Source organism: Microtus oregoni, unplaced genomic scaffold (genome assembly GCF_018167655.1).
Source record: "Microtus oregoni isolate MIOR12 unplaced genomic scaffold, Mior012 000062F_ref0000492, whole genome shotgun sequence".
Taxonomy (NCBI): Eukaryota; Metazoa; Chordata; class Mammalia; order Rodentia; family Cricetidae; genus Microtus; species Microtus oregoni.
Genome location: NW_024543872.1, coordinates 9,065,802 through 9,086,449, shown reverse-complemented (window position 1 = coordinate 9,086,449; position 20,648 = coordinate 9,065,802). Strand labels below are relative to the sequence as shown.

Below are 20,648 nucleotides of genomic sequence, written 5' to 3'. Positions count from 1 at the left end.
CTACCCCCTCCCTGATTTTGTGCTTTTTTTCTTTAAAAGAGCCTATAATAGACACAGCAGGGGTCCTTCTCCTCTGAGAGACCTCTGCAGTGGCAGAATAAAAATTCCTCTTGCTATTGCATCAACCGTGCTGAGAGTGTCTCCTCCTTGGTGGGGCTTTAGGGCCCAACAGGATCAGAGAGACAGCTGGGTCTCTCCAAGTTCAAGGCCAGCCTGGTTTACACATCAAGTTTCAGCCAGCTAGGGATACATACCTGTGTCTCCCCACAAAAGAAAAAATAAAATTCAAGTGGTCTGTTTTTGGGTATATGAAGCGTTTAAAGACGGAGCACAAACACTCCTGGTAACAGCAACATCCTGCTTTGGTTTCTCCCTGCCACAGGGAGGCCCTGGGAGAGTATCTAGACGGAAAGAAGGAGAGCGAGGAAGAGCAAAGCAGGAGCTACAAACAGAAGGAAGAGAGCAGACTGGTACGAGCTGGCCGCAGCGAGCCCCTTAGCGTGGTCTTCACGGGCGGGCGGGCACCACACCTTCTGTGTTGCTGTCTCTAGGTGGGGCTGAACTGGAGTCTGTCGGGTTGGGGCTGCCCAGGAGTGAGCTTTCAAATTGTGGGTTCTTGTCAGGAAAGGTGGAGCACATCTCTAGTGCCATTGTCCAGGGGACTGGGGCATTGCTATGTGTCTAAGGTTGGTCTAGGATAGAGTGTGAGCCTGTCTCAAAAACAAACAAACAAACAAAAAGAGACCGGCTGGGGAATGGCTCGGTGTTTAAAGCGTTTGCATCCAAAGCACAAGGGCTGGAGTTCAGATCCCCAGAACCCATGTAAATATTGAGTGGGTAGGGCAATAGAGACAAGGGTCCTGAAGCAAGCTGGCTTGGGATTTGCTATGTAAACCAGGTTGCCCTTAAAGCCAGAGATCCACCTGCCTCAGCTTCCTGAGTTCTAGGATTAAAGGCGTGCGCTCCCACACCCAGCCTTAACTTTTTAAAATATATAATTACATTTTATTTACTTATTTTATGTGCCTGGGGTGTATGTGCCGTGGTGCATATGGCACTCAGAAGACAATTTGTGGGAGTCGCTTCTACAGTGTAGGGTTTGGGGACTGAACTCAAGTAATCTGGTTTGGCAGCAAGGACCCTTACCAGCGAGCTGTGTTATCAGCCGTCTTGAATTCGTTACAGAATGTTCTAGCTTTACAGATTCTCATCTCGTTGTTTTTCAGAAATTGACTAAACTGCTGCTCTGTGGCACTGAGTTGGTAACAAATATCCAGGTGGCTACAGACATCAGAGAGATCCATAGGAGAGTTGAAGAAGAGGAGGTCAAGCGTCAGCGGTGAGGCTTCGACTGCGCTTGCGCACTGCGGACGTCCTTAGAGTCTTCTGAGTCCCAAGCACTTTGTTCTAGAATTGAGATGACTATAAAGAACCGCAGGAAGTCACACAAGGAGGCTTTAGGGTTTCTCTGCAGAGGTCAGGAGAAACTCAACAGGCTTAGGTTGGGCTGGAAAGGCCAAGAAGGGTTTGATTGTTGAGTAGGTGTTTTAGGCAGAGGCGCGCAATCTCAGAACACGCTTGAGAGTGGCTGGTGTGGCTCAGACGGTGCCAACAGCCCGAGAATGACTTTTTTTTGTGTTTTTTTTTTTCGAGACAGGGTTTCTCTGTAGCTTTGGAGCCTGTCCTAGAACTAGTTCTTGTAGACCAGGCTGGCCTCGAACTCACAAAGATCCGCCTGCCTCTGCCTCCCGAGTGCTGGGATTAAAGGTGTGCACCACCACCGCCCGGAGAATGACTCTGCACCTCTTGCAGGTGCAGCTTGCTGAGTGGGCGCTACTGACAAAGCAAGTGATGACTGCAGGGGGGTGGTGTGTGTGTGTGGGGGGGCTGCATTCATCTGAAGCCTCTGCCAACAAACCTTTTTTTCCTGTGGCTCTAAAGCGGCAGCTGAATTGATGGAAACCTGGGCTTGGAGTGCCCCCTAGTGTTCCATCTGTAGAGGCGACAAGGGCTGAGATGAGGCGCAGATGAAACAGCACTTTGAAACAAAGTGTCCTTGTGCACTGGGTTTTCTTCCTCTTATCCCGGCTTCTCTGATCTTAGAAAACACCCTGGGAAGCCGCACGGCTTGTTTACTTCAGTCTTTCATACAGGACCATTACCTGAAGCCATGACGAAAGATGACGTTACTGTGGCTGGATCTTAGTGAAAATTTGGAGGGGGGAGGACAGGCAAAACAAACAAACAAACAAAAACAAAACAACAACAACAACAGCAAAATCAACCAAGAAGCTTGATATTAAATCAGTTAAATGAGCAGACTCACAGGTAGCTCAGAGTTACATTCACATGGAGCAACATTTTCTAGAAAAGAAAAGAAATATTGTAAGGTACCATGACTGTGGCGGTATGAGATAGGATCACAGGATATTTATGTTGTGGCTCCTGTCATTAAAGAAGTTTGTGCCCTTTATGGTGACAATCATATAGAGTCACAGGCATTCACTGGTGTGGTCCTGGCCACCATTTTCAGAAGCGCTCCTGCCCCTTCACGGGCCTCTTCGGAATCTCTACAGGGCACTCCTGATTTTGTTACTGATGATGGAGGGAAGCGATCAGACACCCAAGGCTGTGCTGTTAATGAACTTATCTAAGAGTTTAAGAGCTGGGTGTGGTGGCCATGCCTGGGTTCTCCTCAGTGCTGGCAAGCTGAGGTAGGAGAGTAGCCACTCAGGGGTCCCTCCTGGGTTCCAGGCCAGCCTGGACTACAGCTGAGACTCTCAGCAAAAAGAATTTAGGTATCACTTGTGATGTGGTAGCCAGGTACCGAGTGAGCCCCCAAACAGTATGTCATTTTATTAATCCTAGCAATGGGCACACAAAGGTCACCAAGGTAGATGTCTCATCCTCTGCCCTGCACAGAGGGGGTCAGGCGAAGTGTGCAGAGATTAAGTGGCTCTTCTCGAGTCTACTCACGGTACTGTCAGGATTTGATTCTAAGCTGTTGGCAATAATCCTAAGCGTCACCGTCTACCCTGCCCAGCTGGCTTGATGCGAATGCACGGACGTGCTTTATTCAGCATTGGCTTGTTTTTAAATTGGGGTTGGCGTTTATGAAGAAGGGGTTTTGTCTGAGCCCCTTGTCTTGATGCTTTGACAAAATACCGGACAAGATCAGCTTAGGGAAGGGAGGACTTCTCTTGGCTTCCAGTTTGGGGTCCCAGTCCGCTGTGGCAGAGATGTCAGGTCAGCAGGAGCTCGAGACAGCTGGTCACAGGGCGGCTGAAGCCGAAGGGTAGAGAGGGTTGAGTGCTGGTAGTCGGTTCAGCTTTTTCTGATTCAGCCTCGGGCTTCAACCCTTTAACCTTTGCATTGGTGCAGCCCATATTTAGAGCTGGTTTTCCCACCTCAGTTGACTGTGTCTTGACAGGCCCTTACAGACACACCCAAAGGTTTGTTTCCATGGTGATTCTAAACCCCATCAAGCTGACAATGTCAGCCACCGCAGATTTCAGTGTGGACGTGTGGACATGAAGAGCAGGGGAGAAAGACATGGAAGGGTGGTGGTTTGGACCTTAGTGTATGGGCTGTCAAGAGACGAACTTGCTGGTGATCTGTCTTGGCAAGTGCTTGACGTAGGTTACTTGGGGTGAAGCCTTAAACTGAAAGGAAGGGTGTGGAGACAGCTCAGTGGGTACAGGGACTTGGCCCAAGGCTGATGGACTGAGTTCATCTGTGGGCCCCACACAGTGGAAGCAGAGGCTGACTTCTTCAAGTTGGTCCATTGTTCTCCACACACAGGCTGTGGCACATGTCTGTACACACACATCTGTGCATGTACACACACATACACAAACCTACTAGATAAATACAATTCAGTACAAAATTAAGCCAAAAGCCATTTCCCCAGAGTTTGGTTTTGCTCTTGGTGAGGGTCTGAGGGAAGAACCTGGACCGTGGAGCCTCTGACATGCTCTCAGGAGAAGCTGCTGGCTCCTCTGGAAGGCAGGCCCCAGAACACCCAGCACACTTCTCTTTGCAGACTCGAGAAGCTGGAGAATGAAGTTAAGACCAGCCAGGACAAATTTGATGAAATCACAGCCAAGTGGGAGGAGGGCAGACAGAAGCGGATTCCTCAGGAACTGTGGGAGATGCTCAACACTCAGCAGGTGCACTGTGCTGGCCTCATAGAAGACAAGAACAAGCTCATCAGTGAGCTGCAGCAGGTGAGGGGCTGCAGCAGATGAGGAGCTGCAGCAGGTGAGGAGCTGCAGTAGGGTGAGGAGCTGCAGCAGGCCAGGGGCTGCAGCAGGCGAGGAGCTGCAGCAGGTGAGGAGCTGCAGCAAGTGAGGGGCTGCAGCAGGCCAGGGGCGGGTCTCCATCCTGACTGAGGGGGCGTGGCCTGGCAGTCCTTGGCTTTTCCTGCCTCACTTTATCTTCTCGCCTGTGACACAGTTCAAGCCAGGCGTGACGATCTACACCTGTAATCCCAGCACTTGGGAGGCTGATGGGGGAGAGTAAGTCAAGGCCAGTTGGGCCACAGCAATGAGATGATGTTGGAAAGAAAAAAGAGAAACCCACCTGTTTGCACTTTTATGCTAAGCGGAAGATCCTCAGGTGGCAGGCACGCGGGCTCTCTCAGGAAGCTGCCGAGCTCGGTCACTCATCTGTATGCCCCGCTTCACTCCGTTGACTGTTCCTCTAAGCTCTCAGAAGGTTTGAGTCTGGCACAGGTTCCATTTCTCTATTTTTGATTTTTGCTCCCACTACAAATCCACTGTCCCAAGGCTTTTTCTGATTTCTTCCAGGTACTCACTGTTTTAGGCTTTGCTTTTAAGTTTTTTTTTTTATTCCATCTGTTAGCTTTTTATGACATAAGCTGAGAGCAGTGTTTCATATTTTACATGCGGACTGTCCAGCTGTTTCAATAATGTGTCTTTTTGTTTTTTTTAAACATATTCAGTTTCTGGGCACGGTCTCATTATAGTCCAGGTTGGCTTTGCAATTAGTCTGTAATTGAGAATGACCTCGAACTTGCCTCTGCCTCCTAAGTACTGACGTTAGAGGTGTGTGTCACGAAACTCGGCTAGGTGGAGCTACGGATCAAAGCCAGGGCCAACCGCACACGCAGTGAGCGCTCGCTCCACCAACTGAGCTACACCTCTGGCTCCAGTAACACTGAGAGGACTTCGCCACAGTGTGGGCTGTTGAAAACTCTTGGGTTGAGGCTAGGGCTGTAGCTGAGCGGAAGTGCTTGTCTCGGACAAGGCTTCTCCCTTCAGTGCCTGCCTCTGCCTTCCAAGTGCTGGGATTTAAAGATGCACACCACTGTACTAGGCCTTCTCTTCTGGACCGCCAACCAGCTCTCCAAATCATGACAGACTTGTTATTAGTTTTGAATGTTCGGCCTAGTTTAGGCATAGTTCTGGCTAGCTCTTTTAACTTAAATTAACCTCTTGCTCTTTATCTACCTTTTGCCTCTGGACTTTTACTTTTCTTTCTGTATATCTTACTTGCACTGCTTCTGTCTGCTGGCTGGTGGCTGCCTGGCTTCTGCCCTGGGCGTGTTCCTTGTTTTCTTGTTCTTCCTTCTCTCTCCTTTCCTCTCCTCTCTCACCTTTTCTTCCTCCCCCCACTCCACCTAGCTTTCTCCTCCTATTTATTCTCTCTGCCTGGCAGCCCTGCCTATCCTTTCTCCTGCCTAGCTATTGCCTGTTCAGTTCTTTATTAGACCAGTCAGGTGCCTTAGGAAGGCAAGGTGAACCAGATACATCGTTACATAGTTAAACACACATCCTTGCATCATTAAACAAATGCAGATAAACAAGAATAACCCAGCTTTACACAGTTAAACTAATACTCTGCAGCATAGACGAATGTAACTCATCTTTGCCTATTTAAAATAATATTCCACAACACACCACCACACTTGGATTTTTTTTTTTTAACCAAGTCTTGCTATTTAGGCTAGGCCAGCCTTGAGCCCACTATGAAACCCCGAGTGGTCTCAAACTCACTTAGTAACCAGCACGCTCGCCATCCTCCCCTCTCTAGGCCATGCTGTCACACCTGCCTTAATTCCGCGTGTTTGCAGGTTCGGATGGGGGCACTGGGTGGGTGTGCTTGGAAGCTCTTGTTCCTGCCTCTGTTTCTGACCTACTTCTGCCTGTGCCCCACTCAAGGAGTTAAAAATAAAGGATGACCAGTACGTGAAGGACTTGAAGAAGCAGTCGGACGACATCAGCCTGCTTCTGGAGAGGATGGAGGAGCAAGTGAAGAACGTGATGAAGAACTTCCGTCAGGAGCTCATTCACATCGAGGTGAGGGTTTGTGGGGACACTGGGAGGACAGCTGCACCTGTTCTGACAGTCTGGGGGGGCAATGACTCCGACCTCTGATTTCTTTCTGGTTTTAGGGTTTGTTTGCTCATTCATTCCTTTATTCAACAAGTGAGAATCAGGCGCTTAGTGTGTGACAGGCGCAGTTCCAGGGGCAGGCAAGACAGCCGTGAGCAAAGCGGAGCCCCCGTTGGAGCCTGTCGTCTCCCGGGAGGCAGCCAGACGACACATGTACACTCCTAGGCATACGATTGGCTGGTGCTAATGAGGACTGTGAAAGAGCAGACAGGGCAGAGCGTGTTCAGTCAGCTTTCTGTCTCGGTGACAAATCCCAGAACCGGACCACTTAAGAGGAAAGGTTTGGCTTTCGCTGATGGGTTCAGTTGGTTCTGTCCATCGTGATGGAGAAGATGTGGCCGAGCAGTAGTGTTCATGTGAGGGGCAGCAGAGCGGCATATGCCTGCGCTAGAGAATGCGCTCATCTCCCCTTATCCCACCCAGACCCCCCAACCTCTTCTATGTAGGGCCCTAATCTACTATGCCACCCATATTCAGGGTGGTTCTTTTTCTTAGTCTCAGACTGCCCAAGAGGTGCGCTCGAAGCTGTCTCCCAGGAGACTCTGTTCAGGTCGACAGTAGAGATGAACCACAGAGAATGAGGGACGTCAGTGCTTCAGAACCACAGTCAAATGGAGCTGTTTGCTGGTGTATGGCAGTGATGTGAGGGGTGGGGACAAGAAGGGACAAGCAGGAATCAGAGATTATTATCTTGAAAGACACGTTCAAGATTGAGATTGTGTTTTAGGTCTTCCAAAATCAGGAGAGAGACAAGAGAACAAGAGGGCTGGGGCCCTCCCAGCCCCCTCCCAATTGTCACCCTCTGCATCTTCATGGTGGCAGGTATTCACAGTCTGCATGTTGTCTTTGCCGTCACAGCAATGCTATCAAGGCTGAGGTGCATGCCAAGGTTTGCCCTGTGGTTGCCTCCAGCACCAGGCCTCCGATAGGCTAAGCTGTGGGACTCTGGGCAAGCTTCCTCTCAGCATTTGTGAGAAGTATGCCATTGCTAACTTCCATTCAACCCTTTCAGCAGCCATTTGGCCACATGAAATCTGGCAAGTTCATGTTTGTGTGTGACCTCATCTATACGGCTGGGCACCAGGGCCTTTTCCTGTCTTTGTTGTAGAAAGCCTTTGAGTTGGAACGTCAAGAGCTACTGTCCAGTAATAAGAAGAAATGGGAGCGAGCACTGCAGGCTCACAATGCCAAGGAGGTAAAGGGGTGGGTGAGCGGGTGGGAGTGTCCAGGGTGACCTGTGGGCAGTATTGGATATGGCCGAACCCTGAGCCTCGAGTACCTTGGGTAGGACTTGTGTGGCCCATGCTTTTTTCTGGGCTTCATCATTAGTCAGTGTGGCTTCAGGGCTGAGTGTTCAATGGCTTTCCACCATCTCGTCATTACCTTCTTGGGTATCCACTCCAGTCCTAGTATTTGTGACCCAAGAAAGTGTTTTTCTTTTTCATTTTTTTTTTTGAGAGAGGGTCTTATATAGGTCAGGATGACTACAAACTTTCTTTTTTTGCTATTGTTGTTTTGTTTTGTTTTTTCGAGACAGGGTTTCTCTGTAGCTTTGGAGCCTGTCCTGGAACTCACTTTGTAGACCAGGCTGGCCTCAAACTCACAGAGATCCTCCTGCCTCTGCCTCCTGAGTGCTGGGATTTAAAGGTGTGCTCAGCCACAAATTTTCTGTATATGGTCAGGAGTGACTTTGATCCTCTGCCTCCATCCCCTGAGTTCTGGGATCATAGGTATTATTATGGTTTAGATAAAATGCTACGGTTCCCCCAGTGGCTGCGAGCCACGACGGGCAGTGGGTCCCAGGCAGGGATCCGCGTGGCGGGTAAGAGACCTTGGCCAGTCATCTGGTCCCAGGAGGAGTCACGGTTGAGAAACAGATGGATAGGCATGCAAAGAAAGTGGGTATTTATTTAGTGGGTTATGGAGGGGAAAGGGAAAGGGGAAGAGAGGGAAGAGCAGAGAGAGGGGCTTGTCTCTTAAAGGGACAGGGTACCCAGGTGACAGACCAGGCTGGCAGATCATAACAGGTATGCAATGTTATGTCTGCTCTATGAAGTACTAGGGGTCCAACCCAGGGCTTCCCGTTCACATGCTAAGCAAGCACTCTTTCAACTGAGCTACATCCCCAGCCCAGGAAACTTTTAATTAACTTAACTTAATTATTGTTATTAATTTTTGAGACAATCTCACTATGTAGTCCTGGCTTGCCTGGAACTTGATATGTGGAATAGACTGAACTTGAACTTTTGAACATGTAGAACTCCCTATGTAGAACAGGCTGACCTTGAACCTGTGAACTTGTAGAACTCCCTTTGTAGAACAGGCTGACCTTGAACCTGTGAAAGCGCTTTTGCCTCTTGATTGCTGGGGTTGCGGGTGTGTACAATCCAATTTTAAGACATACTTAAAAGTAGTGTAGGAATAGTGTGTCACTTTATTTCATAGGTACAAAGAGCAGAAGTGACACAAATAAGATGAATTATTGTTATGATTTTGCACTGTAAAGGCTAGGTTATAGGGTATGTTTTTCTTTTGAAAAAATATTTTTAAAAAAGATCTGTGGTTTTTTTTTGTTTCTTTTGAGTAGGCTCCCACAGAGCTAGAAGAGGTTGTTAGATCTCCTGGAGCTGGAGTTACAGTGGCATGGAGTCATGTGGGTTCTGGGAACCAGATTTGGGTCCTATGCAGGAACATCACTGTCTGAACAGCTGAGCCATCACTCCAGCTGCTGTGTCTGTAGTTTCTACAGTAAGAACCCAGCCAGGATTCTGAGAACCCAGTCTTGGAGCTTGGGCCTTTGAATGCTGAATCATCTGTGCTGCTATGGGTGCTATGGTACTGCGCCTATAGTGAGGGCACCTGCACTAGGAGATGGTTCGCCAGCCTCGGGCAAGGGCCTGAAGAGTGAAATACACACACACACACACGGGTCATCCTTTAATTACCCAAGAATGCCCACTTTATTGTGTCCAGGGCAGCTTATGTAGTGCCTTCCCTGACCAATGGCCACACCCTAGCTCTTCTTCAGCTGGAAGCCACCCGAAACCACTCCCCTGCCATCAGGTTCCTGAGGGTCTCGTGCTCAGAGCAGCTGCAAACACAGGAAAACAAGTTGTTTTGCTCAGAGCAGCTGCAGGCATAACAGGTTGTTTACTCCAGCAGGCAAGGGGGTCACAGGAAATTCAGGGTCTGGGGATCCACCATCCCCAACAGAATGCCAGCAGACATCCCTGTCCGTGAGACTCCAAGCCCCACACTGTACCCTGCTTGTCGGGCTCTCCTGAGGGTTGAGTTGGAAGGGAGGTTCCCTAATCTGCATGGCTGTCCACCCTCAGCTGGAGTACCTCATCACCCGCATGAAGAAGGTGGAGGACTACGAGAAGCAGCTCAACAAGCAGCGGGCCTGGGACTGCGAAGAGTACAACACCATCAAGATCAAGCTCGAGCGGGACGTTCAGGTGAGAGGCGGCCGGGAGGTGACAAATGGAGTCTCTCATCTTCGCTACTACCCATGGTGTCTCAGAGGCAGGCACTTACTGTATGGTATTTACCTCTTCTCTCTCCTCTTCCTCCTCTTCTTCCTCCTTCCTCTTCTTCCTTGGAGGGATAAGATCTAATGTAGCCTAGGCTAGTCTTGAACTAGTGATCTTCCTATTTCCTTCTAAGTGTCGTGAGTCTCTGTGTTAGGGTTAGGAATAGGATACACAAGTCCTCTGCAAGAGCAGACAGTGCCCCTAGCTAGGGAGCTACCCTCTCCAGCCCCTTAGTTTAATGAAGGAAAGAAATGCTTTTATTTTAGGCTGCTCATGCTCTGTCTGTCTGTCTATCATCTATTTGTCTGTCTATTGATCTATACATCTATTGTGCTGGGGGCTGAATTTAGGGTGCCATTCACACTAAGCACATGCTCTCTCACTGAGCTATAGGTCTAGCGCTCCTTTTACTTTTTATTTTGAGATAGTCTCAAGTTACCCAGGCTGGCCATGAAGCCACCCTGTAGTCTAGGGTCGCTTTGAAATTATGACACACCTGCCTCAATTGTAGGCTTATGCTCATTTAAGACTGTAAACTCAGTTTTCAGTAAGAGCTGCTGGGATTTTTGTTTGTTTGTTTGTTTTGATTTTTTGAGACAGGGTTTCTGTGTGTAGCTTTGGAGCCTGTCCTGAAACTCACTCTGTAGACCAGGCTGGCCTCAAACTCGCAGAGATCTGTCTGCCTCTGCTTCCCCAGCACTAGGATTAAAGGAGTGTGCCACCACCACCTGGTTTAGAGCGGTGTTTTTATTTATTTATTTATTTATTTATTGTTTTTCGAGACAGGGTTTCTCTGTGGTTTTGGAGCCTGTCCTGGAACTAGCTCTTGTAGACCAGGCTGGTCTCGAATTCACAGAGATCCGCCTGCCTCTGCCTCCCGAGTGCTGGGATTAAAGGTGTGCACCATCACCGCCCGGCTGAGCGGCTGTGTTTTAATACCAGGATGTTAACCACAGAACACTGAGTACATGCCAGCCCCAGTGGCAGTTAATGCAGGGCTGGGGATGGAGCCAGGGGTGTGATGGTGCATGCCTATAATCCCAGAATTTACGAGGTGGAGGCAGAAGGATCAGCAGGTCATCTTTAGCTACATAGCGAGTTGGAGGCCAGCCTAGGCTATATGAGCCTTTCCTCAAAAACCCACCAAACAAGCAACAATAAACTATGCTTACTATATAGCAATCAAGGATGGCTATGCTGAGAGTAAACCCTAAGAAGATTGACAGTGGGGCATTGGTGTGGAAATTATGTTAAGCATAAAGAGAGAAAACTAATACCTACTATGCAAATTATGTCACTGTGCCCTGCAGAGGTGGATTGTGGGAGACACAGGCTTCTGTGAATCGTGTGGGATCCTTGGCTACACTGCCATCGACCCCCATGTGCCATTGCCTTTGGGACCCCAGTGGAGCCCAAAGGGCTTGGGACTGGTGCCAGACACTCAGCACAGTGGCAGTGCCCAAGGCTTTGGTCCCTGGAATTGCTCTCAAGCAAAACCAGGAGCAAATGATTGTGACAGAGGAAGTAAAAATGGCCAAGAAATAGACAAACGTGTGCAAGCAGAGATGCAAATCAAAGCAATCAGATGACGGTTGCTGTGGTTGGGGTGCCGGGGTCTGGTTGCTTTGGGATTTTGCTTATAAAATCAGCGCAGTCAAATTTGTCCAGATTGCAAAGGGGAAACGGACTCAAGTCCTTCCACTCTTTGCGGTGTTCAGTGGCATGAGACGCTGGAAGTGGTTCCCAGGACTAGCAGTGTGGTGCCAAGGGCCGGAGAGATGGCTCAGTGGTTAAAAACACTCACTGTTCTTGCAGAGGATGGGTTTGGTTCCCAGCACCCACCTGGCAGCTCGGGTTCTGGCCTTCACCTGCATGTGGTATACATACATACATGTAGGCACTCACACATACACACTAAAAAAAAGATGAAGCTGGGTGGTGGTGGTGCACGTCTTTAATCCCAGCACTCGGGAGGCAGAGGCAGGCAGGTCTCTGTGAGTTTGTGGCTAACTTGGTCTACAAGAGCTAGTTCCAGGACAGGCACCAAAGCTACACAGAGAAACCCTGTCTCAAAAAACAAAAAAACCAACAAAACAAAAAGATGGTACTGGAGATGTTCCTGTGTGTGTACCCCATGGTATAGACATAGAGGTCAGAGGATTTGCAGGATCAGTAACTCTCGTCCTCAGTAATGGCAACAAGTGCTCTTCCTGGCTGAGCCATCATCAGTGTTGATGACAGAATTTCTAGTTTAGGTTGCGGCACACGCCCCTGAGCTCCCTCAAGAGCATGACTTGAACAAAGCACTGTCCTCAGGGACAGTACATTACACTAGGGCCGGTTAGGTATGCACGTATGTATGTGCATATTTACTTTTAAAATCGACACCAGATTCTCGAGCAACAGCTTCAGCAGATGAAAGCAACTTACCAGCTAAACCAAGAGAAGTTAGAGTACAACTTCCAGGTGCTGAAGAAGAGAGACGAAGAAAGCACTGTGATCAAATCCCAGCAGAAGAGGAAGCTCAACCGGTCAGTGAGCCAGTGGGTAGAGCAGCTTGCTTGGCTGTGTGTGTGTGTGTGTGTGTGTGTGTGTGTGTGTGCGCGTGTGTGTGTGCGTGTGTGTGTGTGCACGCGCGCTTCTATGCTGTCCCGTGAAGAGGCGGGTGATAGGGGCCACCTTTGTCCTACCTGCTTCGCCGCCCCAGTTGGAGTTCCTTCTCTCCATCAGCTTACATGATGTCCTTAACAACCTGAGAACAAAATACGCCAAGCAGATAAAACAGTTTCAAGAGGAGAACCAGTCCCTGACTTCCGACTTCAAAAGGCTCGTGGGGCAGTTCAAGGAGCTACAGAGAGCCATGAGGTGCCCCGGGAGTCTGGTCTGGAATGGGGGCAGGAGGGAGAGTGGGCAGGGGTGCAGCAACAGCAGTGATTTCACTGGACTTGAGGTCCCCAGCTCTTCTGGAAGACTCACTCATGCTCCACGTCCCTCTGTCCCTTGACTCACGGGTCACTTGTCCGTTTTGATTTCTCATTGGGACAGCTGCATTTTATCCCATGCAGGGTCCAGGTGTTGGGGATTTGAAATTCTTCCTTGTGTTCTTTTATCCTATTGATGGTTGGGGGAAGGGGGCCGGGGGCCAGGCCTTAAGGACGGTTGGCTGTAACTTTGCTTTACAGACACTTCACCATTATCGATGCGGAAAAGTTTCGGGAGATTTGGCTGATGAACGAAGAAGAGGCGAAGGCGCTAGCGCAGAGAGCCTTTGACGTGGACTGCATTATCCATGTTCAGCACCTGGGGCTGCCCTGGAAGATGCCTGACTTTTGGTTCCTGCGGAATGTGGGGCCAATTTCCATGCAGCAGCGGAAGTCAGCCGCACAGATACTCGAAGAACTGTTGCTGCAGACAGGTGACTGAAACAGTCATGGAGACGGAGTGGCCCTCTGGGAACATAGACTAGCCTACCCATCTTAACACGGCAAAGGCAGGAGAGATCCTCAGTAGTGGGCTAGTGAGAGGGTTCGGTGGGTAAAGGAGATTGCCGCCAAGCTTGATATCTTGAGTTCAAACTCCAGAACCCACACGATAGGCCAGAAATGACTCCTGCAAGTTGACCTCTGACTTCCACACACCTGCCTCCACATGCAATAAATAAAAACACGCTTCCTTTCATCTAGTTGTTTGTGGTTCCCAGTACCTCACACATGTCAGACATGCTCCGAGTCACTGTTGTATCTACAGCCCTCACTTTACTTACAACACCGTTGGAGATTATCTGGTTGTAGTAAAAACTATTCTCTCGGGGGCTGGAGAGATGGCTCAAGTGGTTAAGAGCATTGCCTGCTCTTCCAAAGGTCCTGAGTTCAATTCCCAGCAACCACATGGTGGCTCACAACCATCTGTAATGAGGTCTGGTGCCCTCTTCTGGCCAGCAGACATACACAGACAGAATATTGTATACATAATAAATAAATAAATAAATAAAAAAAACTATTCTCTCCACATGGTACCGTGTTGAGTCTGTGCCCGAATTCCCTCAAACAGTCCTCTGGTCATCCCTGGCCTGGTTGCTTTGGGGGTTACTTGTGTTGCCTAACCAACAGCCCCATTCATTTGTCTTTTTGTTCTCTTTGTTGGAAATTGTTGGTGCAGATCCCTATGAGTGCGTTTGCGGGGTAATGGGCAAATGCCTTTGCTATCTTGTTGGAAATCACGACAGAGAGATGTTGTCATTTCTGTATTCTTAACATCGTATGCTATCTGAGACTCTGAGTCATGCATTTTTCTTTTTTTCTTTATGAGAGAGTCTCATGTGGCCCAGGCTGGCCTCAAACTCTACGTAGCCAAGGCCAGCCTTGAACTCCTGATGTCCCTGCCTCCTCCTTCCAAGTTCTAGGATTACGTATGGCATGTGCTAAATCATAGGTATTGTCTTACCTTTTGAACAACCAGTAAGCCTTGGGTGATACACGATTTTTAAAATATATTAATTCATGGCCGGGCATGGTGGTGCATGCCTTTAATCCCAGCACTCAGGAGGCAGAGGCAGGTGGATCTCTATGAGTTTGAGATCCTGGTCTACAGAGTGAGTTCCAGGACAGCCAGGGCTGTTACACCCTATCTCAAAAAACAAAACAAAAAATTATTTGTGTGTGTGTGTGTGTGTGTGTGTGTATCTGAGCCACAGCACATGTGTGGGTCAGAGGACAACTTGCAGGAATTGGTTCTCTCTGTCCACCATGTAGATCCCAGGGATCAAGTTTAGGTTATCAGCCTAAAAGGTAAAAGGCAAGCACCTTTTGTTCAGGGAGCCATCTTACCAGCCATTATACCATGATTTTATTTCCCATGTTCTGAGTAAGAATTAACAGAGTAAATAGAGGGTAAAATTTTTAATTTTTTTAAAATTGTAATTTCTTCTTTTTTTTTTTTGGTGTGTTTTTCTGTGTTTTCCCCCTTTAATTGCAAAAAATTATGTGTGTATATGCTACATGTATGTGCCTTAGGAGGCCAGAAGGTGGCGCTGGATCTCCTAGAGCTGGAGTTACAGGTGTCTGTAGACTGACAATGTGGGGCTGGGAACTGAACTCAGGTCCTGTACAGGAGCAGGAAGTGGCTTAGCCTCTGCACCATCTCTGCAGCCTTCTTCTCATCTTAAGGGAAGTTTTGGCTCCTGCTGTCGGCTGTCAGGTCTTGGTGACAGGGTTCCTCTGTGTGGCAGCCATCTTGTCCTTTTAGTAGGCTACTTCTAGTCTCTGTGGGTTTGGAAATCATGTAACTTGTCTCCAAAGCGCAAATAAATAGGTTCATGTTCTCCTCTCCCTCCTTGGTTCATGGTTGGATCTGAGCATGAAGCCTCCAGATAGGTGAGGTTTGGGGAAACATCCTCCTGGGCGGGCTGGGACTGTCCTAACTCTCCAGTCTCAGCATTCACATGTGATTGGCCACAGAGACAGTAAGCAGGCCATTTGCTCAGGGAAAGCCACCCGGCAGCTTCTCAAAGTCCACAAGCCAAGAAATTATCCTCTCCTACCTTCCTTTCTCTGACCCACTTACTTGTAGAAGAAGATGGGACAGAAGAGGCCATCTCAGAGGATGAGTCTTACCTGGACCTGCCCAAGCAAGTTTCAGCAAAAACTACCAGAAGAATCTTGATGCTCCTGTGTGACGAGTCGGTAAGGCCTCCAAGCTCCTGTGGCCTGGAGCCAGGCGTGGCAGGCCTGCCCCGAGAGAAGCTAAGGGTGTGAACGTGAAGGGCGGTGCTTTGAGAGGTCTAGCCGGCAATGGCTACTCCCACAGCGGGCCGTACTGGCTGACAATAAGGTTTTCCCTTCCACTAATCCGTCTGCCAGGTCTGCCGCTCCTGTGCCTGCTCCAACTGTATCAAGTCTCAAATATTTGCAGTGCTGGCAATGAGGACTTGTTGGAGCTGGCTCAGCGGGAGCTAGGTGGTTGCAACATCACGTGGTGTTTCTTAGATGAGGCGGTAGCTCAGCCTCAGTGGTCTTGGGCAGCCACTCCTGCTGAAGGTCCCCTCTGTCATATGCAGCTGGATAGCACGGCGTCCTCAGCTCAGTGTGACACCTGACTTTACCCCACCCCACCTGTGTCACACACAGTATGGCTCTCTCCTCCTCCATACCCTGTTCTCCTCTTCAGGACTTGCTTCTGAGTTCTGTAGGGATCCGGAGGAAAATGGAGGAGGTGGGCACTGAGGCTGGCCTTGTTTAAAGTGCGGTGGAGACCCAGGTGTTTGCCCAGTGACTTGTGGGTGAGGTGGAGAGCAGTCTAAACCCAGAATGGGAACTGGCTTTGTTCTAGCATCCTGAGACTGGCTTAGGCATCCCCAGGTGACCTCCACGAGGACCCCATTGCCTGGAGGCTCACTGTTAGAGGTTCTGCTCTGTGGCATTGTCCCTATAGGGTCGTGTTGTGGATAAGTTGTTCCTGGACCCCAGCTCTGACTGGGGACACCTCCTTTTCTTCCCAGGGTTTCCTCATAGAGAGCAAACTGTTGAGCCTGCTCCTCCCGCTGGAGAAGAGTGAATGCTATCTGCTGAGGTTGGACGCCATCTTCTCTGTGAGTCCCACTGGGCAGAGAGGACATGGGGTGGGGGCCGGAACCTGTTTTCTCAGCAATACCTAAATCTTGAGAGTATACCAGAGTCTCCCAGGCCTTCAGATTGACTTTGGTGTCATGATCTGTGTGGAGCACCCCGCCCACCTCCCCTTGTGTCATGATGTGTTGAGTATCCCCCAGGTGTCACGATGTTTGCTCCCCTCTCCCAAGCTCTGGGCTTTGTCCCAGTCTTCTGATGGTTCCAGTTGGCTGCATCTTCCTGGCTCTCACCCTAAACCTTCTATTCAGGCCTCATGGATGCTGAGTGGAGCCTCTTACTCTTAGTTCAGAGGAGTTGAGGGTCTAAGAGTACCCCGAGTTCATGGCCTATTTGGGGAGATCTGAGCAGCCATCTTGTTTTCTCCCCAGGCCCTGGGAATTGAAAGTGAAGATGACCTGTACAAGCTGGTGAACTTCTTCCTTCGATACCGGTCCCATCGTTTATCCTCTGCCAAGGTGGGGCAGGGTGCAGCTGGGAGAGCGTTTTGTTTCTCTGTGGGGGCCTGCCTGTCTTTCACTCTGCCCCTGTCTGTGACATGTGCCCTGTGCTCTAAGGTGGTACATCCCTCTACCGTCTCATAGCTGTTTGGGGAATGTGGCGGTGGTGAGCACTGGCACTGGGTCTGGGGGAAGTTGGGGATGTCTATGCCAGGAATGGCTAATCGCATTGGCTTATTATTATGTTTTATTTGCAAAGGGCAGAATGCCTAGGGGAGGGATGGGATGTTGCTCTATACCGAGGCCTAAGGGCTCTTTCCCTGGACTTTCTTCAAAACCAGGTTTCAACCACCGTGAAATCTGAATGTGTCACACTCTGCATGTTTGATCCATCACACTCCTCTATGAAGCAGGGCTCATGTGTGACACCGTGAACATTACATTGCAAACAATTTCATTATGAGATGCAAAGAGTAGCTACCTGGAGAGTCACATTAAAAGTTACAAGATTTTAATTTAAAAGTGTTTTTATTGTCGTTAGCACCAGGGTGAGTTTCCTGACAGCCCTCAGAAAGAGAGTGTCCAAGGGCTGGGGAATGTAGCTTATTTGGAAGGTATTTGTCTAGCATGTGTGAAGACCTGGGTTTGGTCCACAGCATTACATGAACAGTGCATGATAGCGCAGGACTGTGATCTCAGTACACAGGAGAAGGAGAAAGACCTTAACGTGCACGCGACATCTGAGGAAGAGTATTTTCAATTAGTATATAGTTAAAGACAAGTTTCCTTGTGTTATAAAGAGCTCACACAAGCCAATAAGAAAAAAAAAAAAGACCAGCAGTTCAAAGAAAGCATGGGGCAGTCTCCACTGTGTCGCTCAGGCTGTCCTCAAACTCTTCCATCCCGCTCCTTTGCCTGAATCTGGGATGACAGTGTACACCGCACACCTAGACTAGGACAGGCGACTCTAAACACGCGGTTGCGTGTGCGGGGACTGCACTGTAGAGCTTGGTGTCTGCCAGCATATAACTGAAGCTCTGTGTGCTGGCACACATAAAACCTGGTGGGAGTGTAATGGCTGCCACCTTTGCTGGGGACAATTTGACAGCATCAGTTACTATATATATTTTTTCTATAGATAGACCTTAATCTTAATACAGCTGACTTTCTTGCCTTTTAATTCTTCTTTTTTTCTTTTTTGAGACAGGGCCTTATGCAGCCCAGGCTGGTCTCCAACTCTGTGTAGCCAAGGATGACCTAGAACTTTTAACTCTCCTACCTCTGCCTCTCAAGTGGTGAGGTTAAGGCATACTCCTGGGTACTCTGCTTAGTGAAGTTGAGACTATATGTATATTATAGCTTTTTAAAAAATGATTTATTTCATATACATTTGTGTTTTGCTTGTATGCATGTCTGTGTGAGGATGTCAGATCCCCTGAAACTGGAGGTATCGACAGTTGTGAGCTGCATGCGATTGCTGGGAATTGAACCCTGGTCCTCTGGAAGAGCAGCCAGTGCTCTTAACCACTGAGCCATTTCTCCAGCCCCTATATTATAGCTTAAGGAGTGTATTTCATAATTCATGAAGCGCATTCACAATGAGACACTACTCAACTACAAAACAAAGACCAAGGAAGTTCTTTATATGACTATACGGAAAAAAAAAATTCATGAGGTTTATTGGTCTGTGAAAAAAGTAAAGTAAAGAACATGTACAAAGATTTATATAAAAACAGCAAGAAAGCTGAACTATGGCTCAGTAGGTAGAGACACATGCCACCAAGCCTGGCGTCTGAACTGGATCTCTGGGACCCATGTGGTTAACAAGGACAGCAGAGTGCCACAAGTTTTCCTCTCATCTTCACACATGTGCCCCCTCCCCACAAATAAATGCATATAATTAAAAACAGGGCAGGAAAGAAAGTACGTGTTTGTTCAGAGACACGCTATTTTTTTTTTTTTAATCCCTGGGTGCAGTGGTGTACACTTGGAATCCCAGCTGAGGCAGGGGGATCATGAATTTGAGGCCAGCCTGAGCTCTATAACAAGATCTTGTCTCAAAAAATAGCTTTTATTTCTCCCCCCAGTGGACACAACTTGTAGCACAAGAAGCTTGCTAGCATCACTTTGCCTGTAGGAGGTAAACGGAATGAATCGGGAGTGGGAGAAAATAGGAGAAAGACTATTTGAATTTAAAAATGACACAAGGGTTGGTTCTGTATTGTGAGTCAAGGGTATTTATAGCATCGGAGCACATACTACCAATCCAGCGAACACCTGTGACAATGGGTTAGAGATAGAGCACAGCCCTCATTTCAGGGCTCCGTGCACCCCTTTCTACCTGCCTTCTGTCTTTATGTAAGTGTGTCCATCTGCAAGTGTGCTGGAAATTTGCTTTGATTTCTTCCCCTCCTGTTTGTTGTATGTGTTTGGGTCTCAGCAGCCCACGTTAGCAACGCTCCTCTCTCCAGTAGAGTACCTCCATTTATACGGAGCGCACAAGTCTGATGTCCTCGCTGGAGCGTGTGAGCTTACTGTCCCAGGCAGACAGGAGGAGCCAAGTATCTAAATCAGAGGTGGAGTCCATCGTCGAGCAGGAGACCCTGCAGGGAGTCGACTACGAAAGCCTTGAGGACAGAGAGTTGAGAGAGAAGGAGGACCTATCTTCTCCCAGGCTCATCCACCCCAACGATGTCCTTAAGATTCTGGAGGCCTTTGTCATGGGGCTGAAGAAGCCCAAGTAGGCAGTGTGCGGTGGTGATGAAGGGCTTGCCTGAAACCCAGAGACTGGGAGGCTGGGAGGCAATCAGGGGCCATTGATTGGAAAAGGGGCTGTACACACACACACACACACACACACACACACACACCCATACAAATGTGATTTTTTTTTTTAACAGCAAGTATATGACTGGCTTCAGTACCATGACTGTTATTGCTTGGGGAACTGGTGTATTAAGTGGTGATGGTGACACCATTGGTTTTGACTTTCAGGGAAATCCGGCCAGTAGTGAGGGTGAAGGAAGATGTTCGCGATAACTCCAGGGATTCCGAGTATTGGGAGTCCCTGGCCCTGGTTATCCCTGCCTCCAAGCAGAGCCTCTGGGATGCACTGTACAAGGCCTTGGAGAAATATTAGTCAGTACCGGGGCATGGAAGGGCAGGGGGCTGGGTGGTCTATACGGACAGTCCTGCCCACAGTCATAGCTGTGTCTCCCACGCTCATAGTTTGACGTGGTAGAATGTTGGTAGGTGGTGGTGGTGGTAGGTGGTGGAGGGTGGCACCTCTAATCCCACCCTCCTTGTCTGTCCCTGTTAGCCTGGGAAAAGGGGAAATATTCCAGGTCTTCCTCTACTTGAAGCCAGGACAGAAACGCCAAGGGCCTGGCTTCTAATCAGTAGAGGAGGGAAGTCTGTGCTGGTCTCTGTCTAACCTGCTTCCTCTGCCTCACCCCCAGCCTCGTGCTGACCCAGAGGGCCAAGCTGCTGATGGAGAATGACTCTTTGGAGCAGCAGAACGCTGAGATGCAGTCCCTGCTGCAGCAGTATCTCCAGGCCAAGGTGAGTGGGGGGACCCCAGGAGGAGAGGGTTGCTGGCAAGTCATGGGTATCTATCTGCCTTTTGCCTAGGCAGAA

General features: G+C 49.0%; 1 protein-coding gene across 1 annotated transcript in view; it reads left to right on the top strand.

The window, feature by feature from the left end:
- Positions 1–20,648, top strand: part of LOC121439716 (dynein regulatory complex protein 1) — a 35,028-nt gene that overhangs the window by 12,511 nt on the left and 1,869 nt on the right. The window contains exons 2-16 of the mRNA XM_041640310.1: positions 383–470; positions 1,227–1,339; positions 4,043–4,226; positions 6,183–6,320; positions 7,525–7,611; positions 9,752–9,874; positions 12,341–12,480; positions 12,680–12,814; positions 13,132–13,364; positions 15,518–15,630; positions 16,446–16,535; positions 16,944–17,030; positions 19,487–19,752; positions 20,007–20,150; positions 20,471–20,573. Of these exons, the coding sequence (XP_041496244.1) occupies positions 383–470; positions 1,227–1,339; positions 4,043–4,226; positions 6,183–6,320; positions 7,525–7,611; positions 9,752–9,874; positions 12,341–12,480; positions 12,680–12,814; positions 13,132–13,364; positions 15,518–15,630; positions 16,446–16,535; positions 16,944–17,030; positions 19,487–19,752; positions 20,007–20,150; positions 20,471–20,573 (2,044 nt within the window). The remainder of the gene's footprint in view (positions 1–382; positions 471–1,226; positions 1,340–4,042; positions 4,227–6,182; positions 6,321–7,524; positions 7,612–9,751; positions 9,875–12,340; positions 12,481–12,679; positions 12,815–13,131; positions 13,365–15,517; positions 15,631–16,445; positions 16,536–16,943; positions 17,031–19,486; positions 19,753–20,006; positions 20,151–20,470; positions 20,574–20,648) is intronic.